The following is a 19,435-nucleotide window of genomic DNA, read 5'->3' as shown; positions in this document are numbered from 1 at the left end:
TGCGGCTTGCAGTTTGAACTGGCTACTACACAGCTTGTGCATAGTTGTATGATGAGGGGTTGGATTGGCCTGGTTTTGTGTGGTTTGCGTTGTGCTCTGTTGTTACAGTGATACTATTAAAACTACCCCAGGTTTACTGGTTATGACTTGTCAACAACTTGTTTACTTGTTATGGCTTCTACAAGGATTTTGCTTTTTCATTCCCTGCTCCTTAACACTTTAAAGGAGCTCAGTTTTTAGCTGTGCTGATGGCATGGCTTTAGTAATGGTAATGTCAATCAGTCAGACCACATCTTTAGCTCATACTGAAATAGTACTGGATAGATTGGTGTGTAATTTTGTACAGACATCCATGGTCCCCAGAGGAATAAGTTTAAAGACTTTAATGATCCCCTGCCTTTTCCTTTGGCACCACCATAAGGCTGACTTTTTTGATTTTTAGTGAAGTCTCTTGACAATTGTGAAATTGGTTATTATGAAATTTGACTTTTCTTCTTGCACCACTGCAAGTCATTTATGGTTTTGAGTGTAATGTTTCAAACATCGGATGGCTTTCTAGGAAATTTGAGATGTAATAATGTTGGTGATCATTAATCTTCATCTAGCACCATCATCATGTCTGAACTTTCAATTTCTCCATTACATTAGTTTATGTTGTGTTATGTGCTAATTACCTAATGGTAGCATGCTAACACACAAAACCAAAACAGTGAACATGCTAAACATTATACCTGACAAAAATCAGCATTTTAGCATCCCTACTGTGAGCATGTTAGCATTCACCTTAAATTACCACTGTGCCCAAGGACACTTTCACAGAACTGCTAGTGTGTTGCTGTAGAGCCTTGTTTTTGTGTGGGTGCTCTGAACCCCTCGCTGCACCAGCAGAGCTGCTCAGTAGCAAAGAGGAGCAGGCTGTGGTTATAGTGGATAACCTCCCAGGTGCAAGTTTGTGTGAATGCTTGAATTTGGGTAGGGTATGACTAAAAGGCATGCATGTTCAGCAAAACTGTTCCCTGGATAAAGCAAAAAGAAAAACCACCTGAAGCCCTTTTCACTGAAGATACCATTGTTCTCTCACAGATGTTAGGGTGATGTGATGGAACAGGGATAGCTGGTATCTTTCATCTGCAGAATGTCTACATGACATCCTGACCTCTCTGTGAAGAGGTTTTCCTCAAGTGTCAGTTTCGTGCTAAATTGTATGTAGTGATGCAGTGTTATTGTATAGCCTTTATGATGAGACTTGCTTTTATGCTGTTGTATGTGGAGATTAATAATAAAAGCAATTCGCAGAGGTCCAATTAAAATTCATGTATTGCTACAAACATTGCTGGCAACATGAAATTGCTGCAAATTTGGTGCATAATAAAACAAGTACATAGCATTCACATGAATAATTAAAAAGAGGCTTTAGTTTAATGAAAGCAGGTATAAATGAGGCCACGGTGGAAGCTATGTTTATCTATCTTACACCTGCAACACTGAGAGACCACATTTCCCACAAACCGTGTGCCTTCCTGTTGCTAAGAGGGTTTTGTGACAGGTTTGAATATTAGTGCTTGTTTGTTTGTTGCATGCTAGACAACATAGTTGCAGTTGTTGATTTGTACAACCACTAAGGTTGATTGTGGGTCCCTGTACTCACTGTGTCACATTTACATCAGGTGCTAATGTTCTATACATTCACTATTACTCATTTCGGTTCTGGCTTGAGCTCCTGTGTGAACGCTGACCTTGGATTACTTGTCAGAGGTCACTGAAGTTTGTTATCAAATGTACAAACTTCATCATGGAAGGTTTGTCATCCAGTTAAGCTGCCGTTTCAGCTCAAGCACTGTTGAATGTGACCCTTCTGATCCGAGCTGAATAAATACAATTTAAAGGCAATGGTGCAACCACTGCAAATATTCAAATAGCGTAGGTTCAATTAAACATTGTAAATGTAAAAATACGCACTTTGGACTATTTGGACCTAGAAGGATTCTCCAGGAGAAATTCAAAAAGAGGTCATAATGAAATATTTAGTTGAGGGCGTTGGCTAAAAGCTCCATGCCATCTTGCACACTCTGAATATTTTAGCTCCCACCTCTCAGAATTCTGCTCAAGACCTTAGAGCACCCTAATTAAAGTGTGTGTGTGTGTGTGTGTGTATGTCTGTGTGTGTGTGTATATGTGTGTGTTTGTGGGTGGTGTGTGTGTTGCCTCTTCTATTCTTGTGCAAGAAAACAATAATGTGGAACAAGAGGATTTTAGAGTTTGAATTAAGGTGAAATTCATGTGTTAGGGTTCAATAAAAAGTAATCAGAGTCATGGACTCATGAACTACTGGAAGATATCTTTATTCAACCATGTGGCTATCTGTTTTCAACCATGTGTGTGTGTGTGTGTGTGTGTGTGTGTGTGTGTGTGTGTGTGTGTGTGTGTGTGTGTGTGTGTGTGTGTGTGTGTGTCCTGAGCAGGACCAGGCGGGCAGAAAGCGCAGTGCTGATGTGTCAGTAAGGCCTCTGGACTCCACAGGAGAGCAGGTAACAAACCTTTACTCTCTATCTTTTCACTTACTTGTCATTTGTTCCTCTGTTTTCCATGTGAGTGAGAGCAGGTGGAATTTCCTTTGAACACGGGCTGACACGTACTGCTGCTGATGGTCAGTGACGACAAGGTGCAGTGTGTGCATGTGTGTAGATATTATATGTGCTCACAGTGTCTTAATGAGTGAGAATAAGATGTGCAGCTGAAAGGGTTAGTCGATATATTGATAATTAGTGGATAGACAAACTTTCTCTTGTTCCATCTTTGGAGCATCAGTGGGGCTGCAGGACTTTTTCGGTATTTTCTGACATTTTACAGATCAAATGATTAATAGATTATTGTAGAAAATAATTGTGTTAGTGTTACTGACCTGAACTGAAAGAGTGAGGGCTGGTAAAGAGCAGGATAATAAGACACTGCAGAGGAGTAGGTGAAAAAATAAAAGTGGGAACAAGATAAATTGTTCCCGAGTGTCTGCGATTTGTGCTGCATATGCATTAAAAATTATAGAGAGAGACTGTGTTTCATTCATGCTCTGGATTGCCTGACATCCCTGCTGGGGCTGGGGGAGTTCATCATTTTGAAGTTTTCAATCATGGAGACAGTGAAAGATTAGAGGTTTTAATTCAGTATTTGTGTGGGGGACCATTAAGGATTCAGAGAGACAACAGTGGAATACACTGCACTGCACCACTAGTGTCAGATTTTGACAAGCTTTTAGGCCAATGCTTATCACAGCATGCCATCACTCTTGTTTTAAAGTCTTCCCTCTCCAACACCCCCCCCCCTTCTGTCTCTGCTGATCCCAGCATGCCTCCTCCGTCCTTTCCTCACTTGTTTCCTCTCTTCATTCCTCCTTCCATCTCTCACAGCGTGGAACCTCTTTCATTTCCAGAATCTCATTTTCAACTTGTCTCTCAGTTTTTCTTTTCAAACGTTACTATCTAATCTCAGTGGGGGTTTCAGACATACAAATTCACCAAACATGTCTCGTTTCACTTTCACTGTTACTTCTCTCTTTCTGAAAACACTTTCTCTGTTTCTCCTATCTGCCTCTGAAAGCCCCTCATCTCTCCGCCCTGACGCTGTTGTGATTCTATGATATAATGAGAGTACCTCTTGACTTCTGCTTGATAGTCTGTTGATTTGTAAAAATAAAGACATGGATACACAGACGGAGACATGGATATATTTAGTATACCTCATACAATTGCAAATTAAGATGCATCTTACTTCTGCTGTAGTTTTTGTCCATGATGCAATGATGCTTGTCAGCCACTGTAATTTAATATAGTTCTTGTATAGTCATCTCTTTAGTTTGGTATCAGTATCATATTTGCACATACACAGTACCCGAGCGAGTTGGACTTAAAAAGATAAAAGACCTTCTCCGTGTCTGGACAAATGAATCTGACTTTCATGAGGTTAGTCATGCCAGCTTTGGCATATTGAGCTGTTTCAGTTGTCAACACACCATATATTATTAAGAAGTCCGTCCACTGGCACTGCTCGTGGAGACGTTTGTCTTCACTGGGGCTCCACTGTGGGCCGTACGCTTTAATTTTAACTGCCATCATAGATTTGTTATGTAAAGGTTTAATATCAGTGTGTTTCACATGAGATAAATATTATAGGATCTAATTTGGGTATTAGCTTGTACTTCTCTATTTTCGCATCTTTCACTATTTTGCCTCTTAATTACAGTATAAGTTGACAAATAGAGCAGCTCGGTGTTTTTATTACGTCACTATTCTTCAGTGGTGATTTGGATGGTAAAGTGCAGATGGCTGACATGGACTGTTTCCTAACACTGCTGTGAAAATAGAGCTCGCAACAAGAAAGCTGAGGTGTTATGATGGCTGGCAGAAGATATGTTGAGTATTTCAGTTCAGTGTGTGTCAGATATTGTTCTCTCATTCTCAAGAAAACAGCATTAAATCTCTTCAATGGCAGCATTCATATAAGCTGTCACATGGCAGCCATGTTCAGGTCTTAGGCTGGCAGCAGGAGGCCCACCATTATTTCTCTCTGCTCTACCGGTTTAGGAGGAACTACACGGCGATGTATTTGTGTGTGTGTTTCTGTGTGAACTTTCTTCCTTAAAGTCTTCACACTGCTGCCCAGAGTGATCTTCTGTATAATACACTGCAGTACAGTTTCATGTATTTATATGTCTTTAGTTTATTTTTATGTGGCTAGCCTCAGCGCAAATCAAACCAGGAGGCCCACTGTGTCATTTCATATTCATCCTCTCTGGGCTGCGTAGGAAAACCCAGAGCTCAGTCTGCATGACATTCAACTCATTTAATGACTAATATAGAGAAAAACAACCCCTGTGAAAGATCTTCGTCCTCCAGCCAGGTGTTTAAGAAAAGAGATTTTGAGACAGCTGTAACTTTGAGGAAGTCAGCTGTGAGCTCTGTATATGACAGCGATGGCTTTTTACTTGTGCTTTTATTGTGTTTACTATGGAGAAGGTTGTGCTTGCAAATCAGATTCTCAGGCTGGAGAACCAGCTGCTGTCATGTGTCCAAGCTTCAGTGATTGCTATTTTATCAATGATTTTACATGTTGGTCCATGTTTTTACATGAAAGAAGTGAATCAGAAACATTCTTTGAATGTATGGCACAACCAGCTTGATGATCCAGTATATGCTTGATGAGGTTTTTGTGCAACAGCTGTGGCTTGTCTTGTCAGTTTCTACAGAACCTGGGAGTGACGATTTCCTAGCATTCGACATTCAGTTGATAAGCAGTGAAAACTTGTTTTGTGTTCATGTAATAATTTTGGATGAAGAGTAAGTCAGATTTGATCAGACCTGTCAAAGTACAGACATCCTTTCTTAAGTCTGCCAGCTCTTATTATTACTGCCACAGAACATCTGAAATATCATAACTACCCACTGCTTGTAGTTTGTATATCAAAAGATTTTTTTTCCTTCTGAAGTATGTGTAATAATGTGACTTGCCACTTGTAGATCACGTTATATCTTATCGTATATCTTTGAATTTACAAGAACAGGTCTCAAGGTTCCCTCTTCAATAAGTTGTAAACCTTGTGCACTATAACCTCACAATACAGTATACATGTATCTTATGTCATATAGGTGCTCCCAGGCTCTGTTAGTTTCTATATGTGCTTCTCATGTGTGCTACATAGAGAGCCGTGGCTCCAAACCAGCTGCTTCAGAATAAGACCAAGCACCCCCAGCCTCAGCCTCTGGCCCAGCATCAGCAGCCCACAGCAGGCAGAAGATCCCACCGCACCCTGCCCAAGGACCAAACCCAGCTCCTGTCGCTGCAGCACGACCACAGACACAGGGAGAGAGAGAGGGAAAGAGAGAGACAGAGGCAGAGGGAAAAGCCTGTGGCACCTGTCCAGAAGCTAACAGCTAATAGTGGGAACACAGCTGCTGCTGCTGCTGCTGCTGCTGCTGCTACTGCTGCTGTTGCTGCTTCCTCGCCCAGTCACCCTGCAAACAGCCAGCGCTCAGCGGTAAAACCCTGCCTTCCTCAGCCATCTCTCACCTTTTATCACCCCAACATCCCACTTTTTCCACCCTGTCTGTCTGTCCCTCCTCACTTCCATGAAGTTCAGTTATTTTTTTCTCATGTTTTTTTTTCTCAGTTTTAATGTGTTTATTTCCTTTCCCCCTGTCTCTCCTTCCCATCCTCTTTTTTTACTGGGTTTAACCCTGTCATCCTTATCTCAGGTGATAGACCTCTCTCATCTAAAGGTCACAAAAGTCTGGAGAAAGTAAGCGAAATGTTTGGTAGACACAGTTCAAACGAATAAGCCAAGGAGCAAGTGAGTCTGCCGGCAGTGACTTTTCTATTTGTTGCCTTACATGAGACAACTCTGAAAACTCAACTGAAACGTTCAAGTTTTGCTGAGAAGGTGTGACAAGTTCATCAGCTTCATGTATTTTTATTTTCTCTATTTAAATGCATGAGAGCATACGCTGACTGTTTTTGTAGGGCGACAACATGTGGTTCATTACTCTATTCTTAGCACAGTAGCTAAACCACACAAGGACCATGAACAGGAAACAGACCCAAGGTGTCATTTTTTGAAGGCTTTTTCAAACAGCACGATTTTATATTTGATTTTTCTCAGAAGTCTGGCTCCAGAACTTAAATTCGGCAAAACAGATTATGCCGACTCCATCTATCGTTTCCCCTCTAACTTTTTCTTTAGAGAAGTGTAAGCTGCTTTCAGATGATTGGCATCAAAATGCTTGAAATTGCACAAAACCTTAAACTTTTGATGCTGAGGATGTTGATGTCTGACGTAACAGCAGGTCTACAGTACATCTGGAAGTGTGGACATCTAAAAAAAACCACTGAGCTGTGATGTTTGTTCATGTGTCACAGACTGATTAGTGGCACTCCTCTCATGACTGGGGCAGAATGTGTAAACCTTTATAGAAATGGTCTTAAGATCATTCCTAAACTCTGACAGAAAACTTACTTTTGTAAGTCTTGTATAAAGTAGTTTGAAAGTAACTTTAAAAAACGTTTTCAAGTGTGATTCTGAAGTGCATGCTGCAGTGAATTGTTAAATGTTGTAAAGTAAGTACTACAATCATGTCTACCCACAAAGCCCTCCCTAAAGAATCAGCCAGTAGCAGGCCTCCAGAGGTGATGCTTTAAATGGAAAAGTTTTTAAATCAGTCTAATTTGTCATTTCTATGTCTGTTTATCATTCATCATCTCTCAGAATCACCACAATCCATGTCTTTCTGCTAATATAGCTTTCATATGTTTTTTTTTCTGTTTACACATTTATATGTAAAGTGCATACATGCCTTTAGATGTACAGTAGGTTTTGTAGTGTGTGTCAGTGATGATCCCATTTAGATTAGTGTAGGACTAAGTCAATCCTTATATGGGTCAAGGCACATACACACACACACACAGATCAATCAGTCTTATTTATGTTTTTTGTTTTAGATGGACTTCCATGAATCAAACTTAGCCAGGTTGCTTCTGGCTGCCGGTCTTCCCAGCCAGATGCACTCGAGGCTGGGCTCTGGGAGCAGCTCTAGTCCTTGTACCCCAGCCATGCAGAGAGCTCACCTCAACCAGGTATACACAATTATATTACATCACACATGTCAACTATTTACTTTGATGATTTTATCCTGCTCTCCTCTTCTTCTGCTTTATTTTTCGTATGCTTCGTATGACCTTTTGTATCTATGTACTCTATTCTTTTCTGTTGCCCACTTGAGTGAGAATGAATTTTACCCCATTGTCCCATTTTTGGGCACATTTCCATTTTTACTATTACCACGCAGAAATACTCAAGGTTCATATTTCCTGGGATTGTATTTATTTTGGTGATGTGGCTAAAAGCATAAATGTATAAAAGCAATTTACAATCACAAATAACCATGGTTTTTGTTTTCCCAGAATGCCAATCTGCGCTCCAGTCGAGAGGCCCCTCACAGCAGCTCTATGTCAGATATGGCCATTTCCCCATTGTCTCCATTTTCCCCCATGTCCCCAACTGATGATGTCTTCTGGGACTCCACACCACCTAAAGTGAGTAACAACTGTCCCTTTAGCTCCTGAATGACACACAGGCCTGCAGGTTAGATGACTGACGTAAACCAGACATAATTTAACTGCTGTGTGATTTTGTTTTCCTGGTTACCACTGAAAGGGGGAACTTGTTGTTATTGTCGTGCCGGACACAGGATGTAGCCTGCATCACATGAGGTTGGCATAATGTCTTTGTGTGTGTTAAGCATCCTGTATTCTGGTCATGCCAAGCTACGGAAGTGGTGCACACAGCACGGGGTTGGCATACTGTTGATGTGTGTTTGTGTTTTGGGCTGTGTGTGTGTGTGTGTGTGTGTGTGTGTGTGTGTGTGTGTGTGTGTGAGTGAGTGAGTGAGCGTGTGTGTGTGTGTTTTCCTCATGGGCTGTTAAGAAGTTCCTCTAACTAAATCTATCTCTGGGATAATGATAAACACACCTGGCACGCTCCAAAACAGATCATTCACCTTCTCTTTCCCTCTAATGTCACTGCTCCCCCACTAAGTGTTTTACTAAGGGAATATGCTGTTAGGTGTATTTACCAACCGAACACCATATGGAGTTGATAGAACAACTAATAACTACTACAGAGAGGGGAGGGGAGCCCAGTAAAACTGTTTGCTATGTTGTTGAGCTAACAGGAGGCCATATGGAGTCGATAGAGCAGTTAATAACTCACTACTCTCTGCATTGTGGTGACTGGAGCTGCTATAAAAGAGTGGAGTGGACTTAACTTTTGAGAGGCTTACAGCACAATCGAATGTGACACTAATGTGCTATAGAACAGCTGTGCATTTTCTGAATTCAACTGAAAAGTCTTATGTTCAAGCTTTTTGCCACTAAGTGTTTTGTAATCTTCAACAAGCACTGATTTTTAAAAATGTAAGCTTCGTGTGTGTGCTGCAACAGAAGACAGGAAACAACAGACACCAAACTCAACATTGGTGTGTGTCTGTGTGTGGTTGTTCAGAGGAGCCAGATGCAGGATGTGGGCAACTTGTCAGAGGATGATAGGTATTCCCATGTCTCTCTTCCTGCTCTGCTGGGTGTGTCTTCCTCTCTGAAACTGGGTCATATGACCCAGGAGATGAGAGGTTGAAAGGTCACCAGCTGGTTGGTAGAGCAGAGTCTGAGAAGAATCAGATGTTGAAAAATCCACTTTGAAGAAACAATACTTTGCAGCACTTACATTGACTGATATAGTATTGATTTCACAATGCTGCTGTTGCCATATCATGAATGCAATGCTGTGGAAAATGGTTGAGAAATATCCCTGACCCAGATGATATTTCCACACCATGTGTAAGATTTGGACATGGTTTTGAGAAGTTTGAATGAACAGCACTGAAATGTTAAGACATGTAAAAAAAAAAAAAATGGTGAAGCCAAATAGTCTCATTAGATTCCCAGTAATAAATATCTCCCGATGTGTTATTAAAGATTTTATTGCACTTTGCTCTACAGCTTTTCAGGCTCTGTCCAAGTACAGAAAGGTTTCATAACTGCAGAAAACTCCCTATAATTGGCTGAGACCCTGCTGGGCTAGACATGAAATTCTTGTAAAGAGCCTTTTCAAACCCATGGAAAGTGAAACAAGCAATGAGGACCACCAGGAGACTGCCATCTTTGTGTATTCATTAACCACGAGTTTTTATGGAGTCTGATAAATCGATTGTTCTTCTGCCCTCCAGGTCCCAGAACGCACTACCTCCAAGTTTTACTGTAGAGAGCTGGTGATGGGACACAAGAGGGCCGCCTCAAGGTACAGCACTACTACACTGCATTCACACTGCACACACAAGCAATACACAGAGACATGTGGCTTTTATGAATGTTGCTTTAGGTTTTGTCTGTACATTAGCTATGATTCAGTGTTGCTGTGAACAAAGTTTGGTCTTTTTTCCTTGAAGCTACTCTAATCAATATTTTCAATTGTAGAATATGAAAGGTGTCACTTACAGAATCAAACCCATAGAACTATCACTCAACTATGCAGTTCCCTCCAGCCCTGTGGAGATTTTTAGCATATTTTGATTGTTTTAGTTTTGTGGACCACAACTTAACTGTTGTCGTCACTGCTCTCATCAGTTTTGTTTCCAGCTGATTATTTTGGCAGATACTGCAATTGTGATATGAGTCACAATTTCAGTTGGAACGGTCATTTTTGTATTTCATTTTCCCTGGAAAAAAAGAAGGTCTTTTTTGGGTCTTGTACCAAACAAACATGTTCACCTCCATCTGGAGAATGTGATTTGTAGGCTGGAGTATCTCTGTCGCACCACAGCGCTTCATCAATGGTCTGTTGTGACACATTTTACCTTTATCAAACCCTTAGCAGCTCCTGCGATCTGGATATTGCACTTGACCATATTGCGATATCAATAATATTTGATTAATTGTTCATTCTTACCCACTGTGAACTACCTGTGCAGCACCAAATGACAAATAGTCAAAGTTAACAGCTAGCTGGTGAACATACTGGAGAGTTTAGTAAAAAGCCAGATGTTGTGTTTCTCCTCTGTTTTTGTGTAAATGGACAATATGAAAATAGGTGAATACATGAGGTTTAATTCAGTCTTTATCTGAGTTAGACAATAATTTGTTTCACTTACAATATTGTTGAGCCTTGGTGCATCAGTGTATTCAAATAAACCTCATTGCTCTCCTGTAGTTTCACATCTTCTACCAGTTGTTCTGCTAATAACACATGATTTCCATTGGCTCACACTCTATGTTTATATACTCAACTACAAAACAGTGTTACAACAGCGATGTGCTCCTTGACTTTGGAGCACTCACAAGCATATTTAAACTGAGCATCAGCTGGCAGCCTAAAGCTGCAATTATATAGACATAGCTTAGCATCATTAAGATATAAAACACATGTCTGTGCTTAAACTGGGAACAAGAGATTCCATATACGCCATATGCCATATAAGATTACAAATACCATCAGTATTTGTAATCTTTGGTATTGTAACCATACTGTGAGCACAGTTATTCAGAGTGAACTTTAATTATTGTGAGGGTTTATATCACACTGCAGCTGAGCATACCAGAATATACCATTAGAGAACAGTTGGTCATGGGTTAATCAGATTAGTTTAGCTTAGATGATTACTTTTGATTAGATGAAACTAATGGTGAGGAAATTGGGTCATTGTACAGTGGCAGCGTGAAGGATACTCGAGATAAAAACGTATAGAAGTGTTGATCACAATTTACCTCCCTTACTGTACCACTCCACTTGTTTCACTGTGTGTGTCTGTGTGTGTGTGTGTCTGTGTATGTGTGTGTGTGTGTGTGTGTGTGTGTGTATGTATGCGTGTGTGTGTATGTATGCGTGTGTGTGTGTGTGTCTCTCTCTCTCCATCTAGTGGCAGTCCAATGTCCCTGGCAGATAAAAGTGGAAGGTCTGTGTCTCATGGATGCTCCTCTACCAGCAGCAACCACCCAGGTCTGTGCAGCCCTCAGCACCTTTCAATGTTTCATCGTATGCTGTTGTTTGAACTGCTGTGTGAACGGTAAACCCAAACCCCAACAAGTACACGTTGTTCAACTCACAGAGTCATAGAAATGACGTGGGTAGTTCTGTCATTTATAGTGGTCTCGCAAATGACCGTAGTCTCACTTTGTTTTAATGAGCTGGCTACACTAGAGTACAGTGGCCCTGAGAGGTCAACACACTGCAACTGAAGCAAACACATGCAAATAGACAAATTCAGAAAACATCTTCATCATTTTGACAACACATGCGCTGCAAATACACACAACATAACTAAACAGACAAAATCACTGCAAATACTCAATAGACAACCAAACACAAATCTGCAGCAAATACTCAGAACACAACCAAACACATAAACACAGAAGTGTTTCCCTGGGATACAAAAAAGTGACTAGGATGCACTTGCAAGGATGTATTATAATACATGTCCCATAATACATTCATGCACACTTGTGGTTCAATGTGTTTGACTTAAAAAGTCACAAATCAGTGAACAACAACTGCATACTATTCATGTTCATCACTTTTTAGTGTCCCCTGGAAACACTTCTGTTGTTGTCAGCACTACTCGCTGTGTGTTTGTGTATTTGTTTGTGTTGTGAGTATTTGCAGCGCATTTGTGTATTTGGTTGTGAGTTTTTCACAGTGCATGTGTTAATGAAGATGTTTTCTGAATTTCTTTGTTTTCTCTGTTTGCATGTGTTTTCCTCAGTTGCACTGTCAGGGCCACTGTACAAAGACTCATTCCTCTGTCTGGGTTCATACCTGACAAGAATGAGAAACTGCATTGCCTTGACATCAGAATTAACTCTTAATATACACTAATAATGACCGCCATAGCATCCTCTCTATGATAAAGAGTCAAGATGCAAAAGTAACACTGTAAAAGTTATTTTTGTGATGATTATTTGGCTACATAATTGTTTTGTTTGGTTTTTGACTGTTATTATCTTGTATAGCTCACACCTCATTTTCTGTCGTGTGTTGTCGTGTGTGCGTGTTGTGAACTCAACCGTTAAGTCACTGGTTTCTGGTTTAGCCCACACGCACCAAACACACACACCAAGCCAGTACACATAGACCCCACGCCCTACATAGTATCCTCATAAACAGACACACCAACCTCACCATGACCTTCACACTTACTGTAAAGTAGCGAGAACACAGAGGAGCTCATTCAAAGCTCGTCCTCTCTACCTGTGTGTCTGGAGAGAGGAAGTGGGATTTCACAGCTCTTGTCTCCGTGGTCTCTGAGTGTGTCAGTAAGAACATTGCTCCTGTGCCCACTGGGACAGGTTGAGAGAAGAGAGGAGGATGGGGGAGAATATGTTTTCAAAGTTGCCCTCTGTGTGTAGTTGAGAGGGAACAACTTTTGATGCCTCCCACTCAGCTGCTCGGCTGCTGGCCTCAGTCGTCTTTGTTTGGTGTCACAGATCAGAGATTCTCCTTGAGACTCATGCAGCTTTACTGTGGTAAAAAAAACTCTTTTATCTGCTCTTTCTGCCACTGAGAAAAAGCTGCTTTTCTCTTTGAACTGTGTTGTTCTAGGACTGGTAACGTCTGTCTGCAGTACTGCTGGTCCCCATATTTGTCAAATTTTATACTGTATCCTCCAAAAATCAATGTGATTTGTGTTGCAAAGATGTTGGTTCTTTTCTTGTTTTGTGCCAGATTTTTGTGCTCAAAACTGTTGAAGCCGGCATGTCAGCACCAACAGATGATATTAACTAGGCCAGCAGATCCATAAATGTGGCGGCCATGTGTCAAAACGCTGAAGCTGCTCTCACCCATATTTTTATATAGCGGTTATTTTGGCAGACACTGCGTTACGATATGAATCACGATTTCAGCTGCATTTCATATTCACTGAAAAAAACAGTAAAATGATAATGATGTGATTTTTGTTGGGGCTTGTACAGAACAAGAATGTTCCCTTACACCTGAAGAATAGGATTTGTAGATTTTGTCTCTGTAGCACCACAACACTTAACAATGCACAACACTGTTGTGACACATTTTACCTTTTTAAAAAAAAATGCTCCTGTAATTTAGATATTGCACTTGACCATATTGCAGTTTGATTATATTTCAATTAATTGTGCCGCCATTCATATGAATAATGGATGAAATTATCATGTGTTATTTGGAGAGGGTGGCTCTAAGCAACAAAGTCGCTGAGAATTATCTGTGTCCTGAAGTCTATTTTCACCTCTACTGTCTTGAGAGTGTTTAGCTCCAGGCTCTTGAAGCTACTCCAGGATGTTAGTCACGCTGCTTCCTGTCTGTATACAGACTCGTCTCCATACTGGATCACACCAACGGTTGTGTCACATGCAAACATGAGGCTCAGGCAGTCAGCTGGGAGAGCATGGTGTGGAGGAGCTCTGGCACAATTGTATTAAATGCTGAGCTGAAGTCAACAAACAGGATCCAGGATACTGGAGCATGAAGTGCAGCCCTCCACAGACCTGTTAGCCTGGCTAGTAAACTCCATGGGGTCTAAAAGCTACATAAGCTTTGCTTTAGGCTGCATTCAGACTGCCACCACTTCAAAATAGCTCCTCAAGAAGACAGAAGAGCGAGAGACAAGGAACATCTGTATATACGGTTGATTGTTATAGTGGTCAGCAAAGGCTGCCATTTTTAATAATGGCCTTGTTTGGTAATGGTAATTGTGCCTCTCACCACAAATCTTAATCTGGTAGGGGATCAGTGTTTTGCTTAACATCTCCCTATTGCTATTTCTTAGTGCATAGCTGCTACTAAAGTCAGTCTGTGTGTGTATGTGTGTGTTATAGGTTACTTCAAGCTTGAGAGTCCTCTTCTACAGCACCGTCTGCAGCAGTACAGGAACGCACAAGAAAACGTAAACAGCGGGCAAACACAGGTAAATTAAGAGTCATTTTCCTTTAAATTTTCTGCTGTTCTGTGAAACATTGTGCACAAGTAGACCTGCGTATACTATGACACGTGTCATCAGAGCTTCTCAACGGTTCATGGACAGGAAATAAATCTTATCTTGAAGCCGTGCGGGCACAACAGTGACATTATCAGAAAAGTCAGTCAGAGTCACATTGACCTTGAATAACAATGAGCAAAAGGACCATCACAAAATACACGTGTACACAAATGCTAATAAACTTGCCCTTCTACAGTCATTGTGTTTCCAGTAAGCACCTCTTTTTCAGAAGCGCACAGTCTATTTTTTATTTTCTTCCTCCTCTGCTTTTCCTTTGATCCTCTCATTCACCTCATTTACTCATATCGTTCCTACAGGGCGTAAAATCTGGTCTCAGCCGGTTCAACAAAGCCACAGAATACTCCTCCTCCAGTGATGAGCTCGGTAGCAGTGATGACGAAGAGAGGAACAGGTGAGATCTTCATCATCAGTATAATACTTGCATTGTGTTTATTGTATCGTTAAAAACTTTCCTGATGTAGAAAACACCAAACACTTCACCTGATCTTCCTTTTAATCTGAAAAAACACGGACTTCAGTCCTCCAGCAGACAAAGGAACTGAGCAATTCTTTAAAGTGAAACATTATATGTTGCAAGATGATGATGTGACATAGTAATTGTGAAACCAATATTTAAAAGAATTAGTCTGAAGAATTCCCGTTCCTGCTTAGAATTCTGATGCATCTACTGAGAAGGCCTACATGTGGAAAAGTTTCTGCGGACCACTAGGGCTGAACACAAAAAAAATCATACTGAGATTACTTTGACAGATATTGTGATTTAAATTTGAGTCATGATTTCAGTGGGAATGGTGAATTTTTGAATTTCATTTTCACTGGAAAAATAAAATAAAACAATGCTGAGGTCTCAACCAAACAGGTTGTTCCCTCACATCTGAAGAGTATTAATTTGTAGGCCAGTGCATCTCTGTAGCAAAACAATGCTTCATTTATTGGCTGTTGTGACACATTTGACCTTTTCATCAAAAAATTGCAGCTCCTTGAATATTGCACTTGGCCATATTTCCATGAATTGTTCAGCCCAATTGATCACGAACCTTAAGTTGAATCCACAAAAGTTTAACAGTTTCAAAATACTGCACATGTTAAAATCTCCTGGATCTATTTTATATTTATTGGGCCTATTCTAACCTTGAAAATCAAGGTTGGAATAGTAAAATCTGTTATTGGTTATTGTTTTACATTCCTGCAAATGTGGAGTGAAGTGCACAGTTTTATTACTATGATACACTGCATTTCTGTGACAGTGTTTATTATTTTTGGCATCAATTATTTTTTTCTAGGAAGTTAATCTGCCTTGGTTTCATTGCCATTGATCCTGAGGATGAAATGATCTAATTTTGAACTGGTACTTTGCAAAACCTAAAGTCAGACTCTTTTCTAAAAAATGCACCTGTCTCGACCTGTGTGCTTCAAGGTCTGACATGTCCAATGGAAAAGGGAAATACTTCCGAGGAATACCTGATGGCATCGTCCTACAGCCTCACCACAATCTTAACCAGGTACCCTGCACACACAAATGCACACACACACACACACACAGTTTCAGTTAGAGGCTGCAGTGTCCATTGTGTCTACACTACATAGATGAATATGACTGATGTTGCTTATGAATTATTTATAGTCTATATAGTAACTCCTTCAGGAACCTTTGAACTATTGAAGACAGAAACATGTAGAGTAAGAGGTTGTGGCTTGAATTTCTGCAGCTTCAAGTTCCTGTTGAGGTTGTTTGGCTGCTCCAGCACCCAGACTCACTACTTTCTGTGTGTGTTCTTGGGTTGTACAGATTTCTCGGATGGGCTCAGACGATACCTACCTGCTGCCAGACCTTCTGCAGAAAACCTCTTCGTCCAGTCCTACCCATAATGCACTGGGCCAACAGCAGCAAATGCGTGAACTCAGCTACTCGCAGTCGCCCACGGCCCCTCGATGCCCCACACATCAGGACCTACATGAGAGTGTGGTAAGAATAATGTACAGTCAGTCAAGTAGAGAGACTGCCATACACACACACACACACACAGCATATTGATTTTTTTGTGATTTATCTCATGCTTCATTCCTCCTGGTTATCATTCAGTTCATAGTACTTCAGAGTGTGTGATCAGAAATAATGTTATTTAATCAACACATCTACTGCCAAAAGTTCATTGTAAAAAGTTATTGATTCTGTTATTGACACATGTTCAAAGATTTTATTAACTCAAATCAATATGTTTTAGAAATTTTTCTTAACCTTATCCAGGCAATCATTTTGATGATAACGGGCTGAAAAACTTAAATAAATTAGAGAAAACTCAACATTGTCCACTGCCAAGGTTGTTTTCCATGTTTGAGGAAATAATTCTGACCAGTTGCACTAAATACATTTTTCCACTAGAGGGAAGTGGTGGCAAAGGTTAGATTCACTGTTATCAGTAATGATGTGTCTCAGTGTAACTGAAGAATTATCAATATTCACTTACGTGCTTACATAGGCAGCCATGTGTTTCCCAGTAATGCATTTGTTGTAATTGTTTTTTTAGTGAAATACAGTCAGAGAATCTGAGAGGTGTTAGTGGTTTATAAAGCCATGTATAATATTTTCTTCTTTTTTTTTTTTTCGTATGAAAAGCAAAAATCCAATCAAAAAGTTGTGTGGAATAAATGTGTGTTGTTGTTGTACTCATCAGGGTGTCAGCAGTCCTACTGGTAAAAACATCTCCACATCTTCCACTTCCTCTTTTCTGTCCTTCATTGATCCAAGATTGATCCCCATATCATCGCCACCACAGAGCCCTAGTGAGTTCAGTTAAACACACATGCACAGTATGCTGCACATATACTCACACACACTAACATACAACTCTGCATTCATACTTACATATTCTTCTGTGAGTAAACAAAGACATTTTTTCATATCCAATAAATGAATAAACAGTGAATTATTTATCATTTTTTATTGTGTGTTTGTTTATTTAATAGTGTAATTGCATGTTGATGAACATCAGTATAAAATACACAATGTAAACATGCCAGATTGAAACAAAAATGCTAATTTACATCCGTAGTCTCTGGGCAGGTAAAATGAAATAAAAAATTACAAGTAAAAATACACAAATAAAAATAAATTTTTAGCATACTGAGTTAACACAGTCTTGAAGGTGGGGTTTATTGGACACTCCCTGTATTCCAAGTGGTATTTATCTGTGTTTCATGTCATCACTTCATGAGAGATGTCAGTATTTTGTTGTGTTTTTGTCCTTGTGTAGCAGGCAGTAAGGGTGAGCCAATCAAGAGAGAGAACCACAGGAAGGGCTCTGTGGTGAATGTGAACCCGACCAACATTCGACCACAGAGCGACACTCCAGAGATCCGCAAGTACAAGAAGAAGTTCAACACTGAGGTTCTCTGTGCTGGACTATGGGGTTTGTAGTTTAATATTGCTTGTTTGTACTTTGAAATATAAATGACTGGTGTTCTTACATCCATTGCTGCTGGCATGCCTGGCACAGCTTGTTGTTTGTGGCTGTAAGGTTTGACTCAGTTTTGCTCTGCAGGTGTGAATCTGTTGGTCGGGACAGAGAACGGCCTGTGGCTGCTGGACCGAAGCGGTCAGGGGAAAGTCTACTCTCTCATCAGCAGACGAAGGTTTCAGCAGATGGATGTGCTGGAGGGACTCAATGTACTCATCACTATATCAGGTAAATGTTATCTAGGTTGATGTGTACATGCACCGATAAATCAGATACTGAGCCCTCATAGGTGTCCGTACATACACAGTGGAGCAGACAGAAACAGAGAAGCCAAGTTGCAACTAGCATATCTCATAATATTTAATAATATATGTTTGTGGTATATGTATGTGAAGATCATGTTTTGGTTTTTTTTGGCCAAAAGAAGTTGGATTTTTCCATATGCTTTTCTGTCTTCTTATTTGACATAGATTCTCATAATAACTAGTATTTACAAAAATTGCTAGTGCTAAAAGATAGCCCAAATATGTCAAACTATAATATGAATAATTTTAGTGAAATCCAATAAATAATTTGTTATTTAAAATCACAAATCTTTTTACCAATCTTTGCTCTTGTGCAGAGGTTTCAACAGCCCCTACCACCCCACTGTGTAGCTGCATTGGTGTGAAGCTTTGCTAATGAAAGTCTAATCTTTCCTGGATCAGTACAAATTAATGGATCATGTATTTTCTCAGTTAATTTAGCACAAATCTCTCTGTCCATCTTTACATAATTACTTCCCAGAAATGAATATTGTATAAACAGTGTTCCTCTTCATTCATCCCTCCATTCCTCCATCCATCTCCATCTGTCTGTAGGTAAAAAGAACAAACTCCGCCTGTACTACCTGTCCTGGTTAAGGAACAAAATCCTCCATAATGACCCAGAGGTGGAGAAGAGACAGGGTTGGACCTCAGTAGGTGACCTGGAGGGTTGTGTGCACTATAAAGTGGGTAAGTACAAACTAGTGAGTGCTTATTTAAGAGCACAGTTTTTAATGCTACAGACTAGAGAACCGAAACCACAAGTAATGTTTTGGAGATCTAGGAGTGTTATCAGGTTTAGACTTGCTGAGGTGTCTCTGTTTGCCTTGTTTTTCAGTGCGTTATGAAAAGATAAAGTTCTTGGTGATTGCTTTGAAGAACGCTGTGGAAGTGTACGCCTGGGCCCCTAAACCCTACCACAAATTCATGGCCTTCAAGGTTTGTAACATTTAGTACTAAGTGTGTTATCACTGTGACAGAATGGAGCTCTTTGTCCTGGTGTAGAGATCATATAAAACACATACAGATACTAAAAATTATACAGTGAGCCACACAAGCAGCACAGTGCTACAGATAACAATCTAGATTATGACCAGTGAAATATTTC

General features: G+C 40.3%; 1 protein-coding gene across 4 annotated transcripts in view; it reads left to right on the top strand.

The window, feature by feature from the left end:
* The window catches only part of LOC139605901 (mitogen-activated protein kinase kinase kinase kinase 4), a 68,129-nt gene that overhangs the window by 34,127 nt on the left and 14,567 nt on the right, over window positions 1-19,435 (top strand). For 2 of the 4 annotated variants that reach the window (XM_071457775.1, XM_071457773.1), the window contains exons 15-29: window positions 2,463-2,528; window positions 5,693-6,028; window positions 7,486-7,620; window positions 7,948-8,079; window positions 9,768-9,838; window positions 11,454-11,533; window positions 14,383-14,471; window positions 14,861-14,955; window positions 15,982-16,066; window positions 16,354-16,530; window positions 17,240-17,348; window positions 17,819-17,974; window positions 18,107-18,250; window positions 18,883-19,017; window positions 19,166-19,266. In XM_071457775.1, coding sequence (XP_071313876.1) covers window positions 2,463-2,528; window positions 5,693-6,028; window positions 7,486-7,620; window positions 7,948-8,079; window positions 9,768-9,838; window positions 11,454-11,533; window positions 14,383-14,471; window positions 14,861-14,955; window positions 15,982-16,066; window positions 16,354-16,530; window positions 17,240-17,348; window positions 17,819-17,974; window positions 18,107-18,250; window positions 18,883-19,017; window positions 19,166-19,266 — 1,911 coding nt within the window. The remainder of the gene's footprint in view (window positions 1-2,462; window positions 2,529-5,692; window positions 6,029-7,485; window positions 7,621-7,947; window positions 8,080-9,767; window positions 9,839-11,453; window positions 11,534-14,382; window positions 14,472-14,860; window positions 14,956-15,981; window positions 16,067-16,353; window positions 16,531-17,239; window positions 17,349-17,818; window positions 17,975-18,106; window positions 18,251-18,882; window positions 19,018-19,165; window positions 19,267-19,435) is intronic. The other 2 variants (XM_071457774.1, XM_071457776.1) reach the window with 2 other exon arrangements.

This window comes from Trachinotus anak, unplaced genomic scaffold (genome assembly GCF_046630095.1).
Source record: "Trachinotus anak isolate AG129_WGS33_773 ecotype Australia unplaced genomic scaffold, CSIRO_AGI_Tana_v1 ptg000021l, whole genome shotgun sequence".
NCBI classification, from domain to species: Eukaryota; Metazoa; Chordata; class Actinopteri; order Carangiformes; family Carangidae; genus Trachinotus; species Trachinotus anak.
Note: the sequence above shows the minus strand (reverse complement) of the source record. Positions and strands in the feature narration are given on the sequence as shown.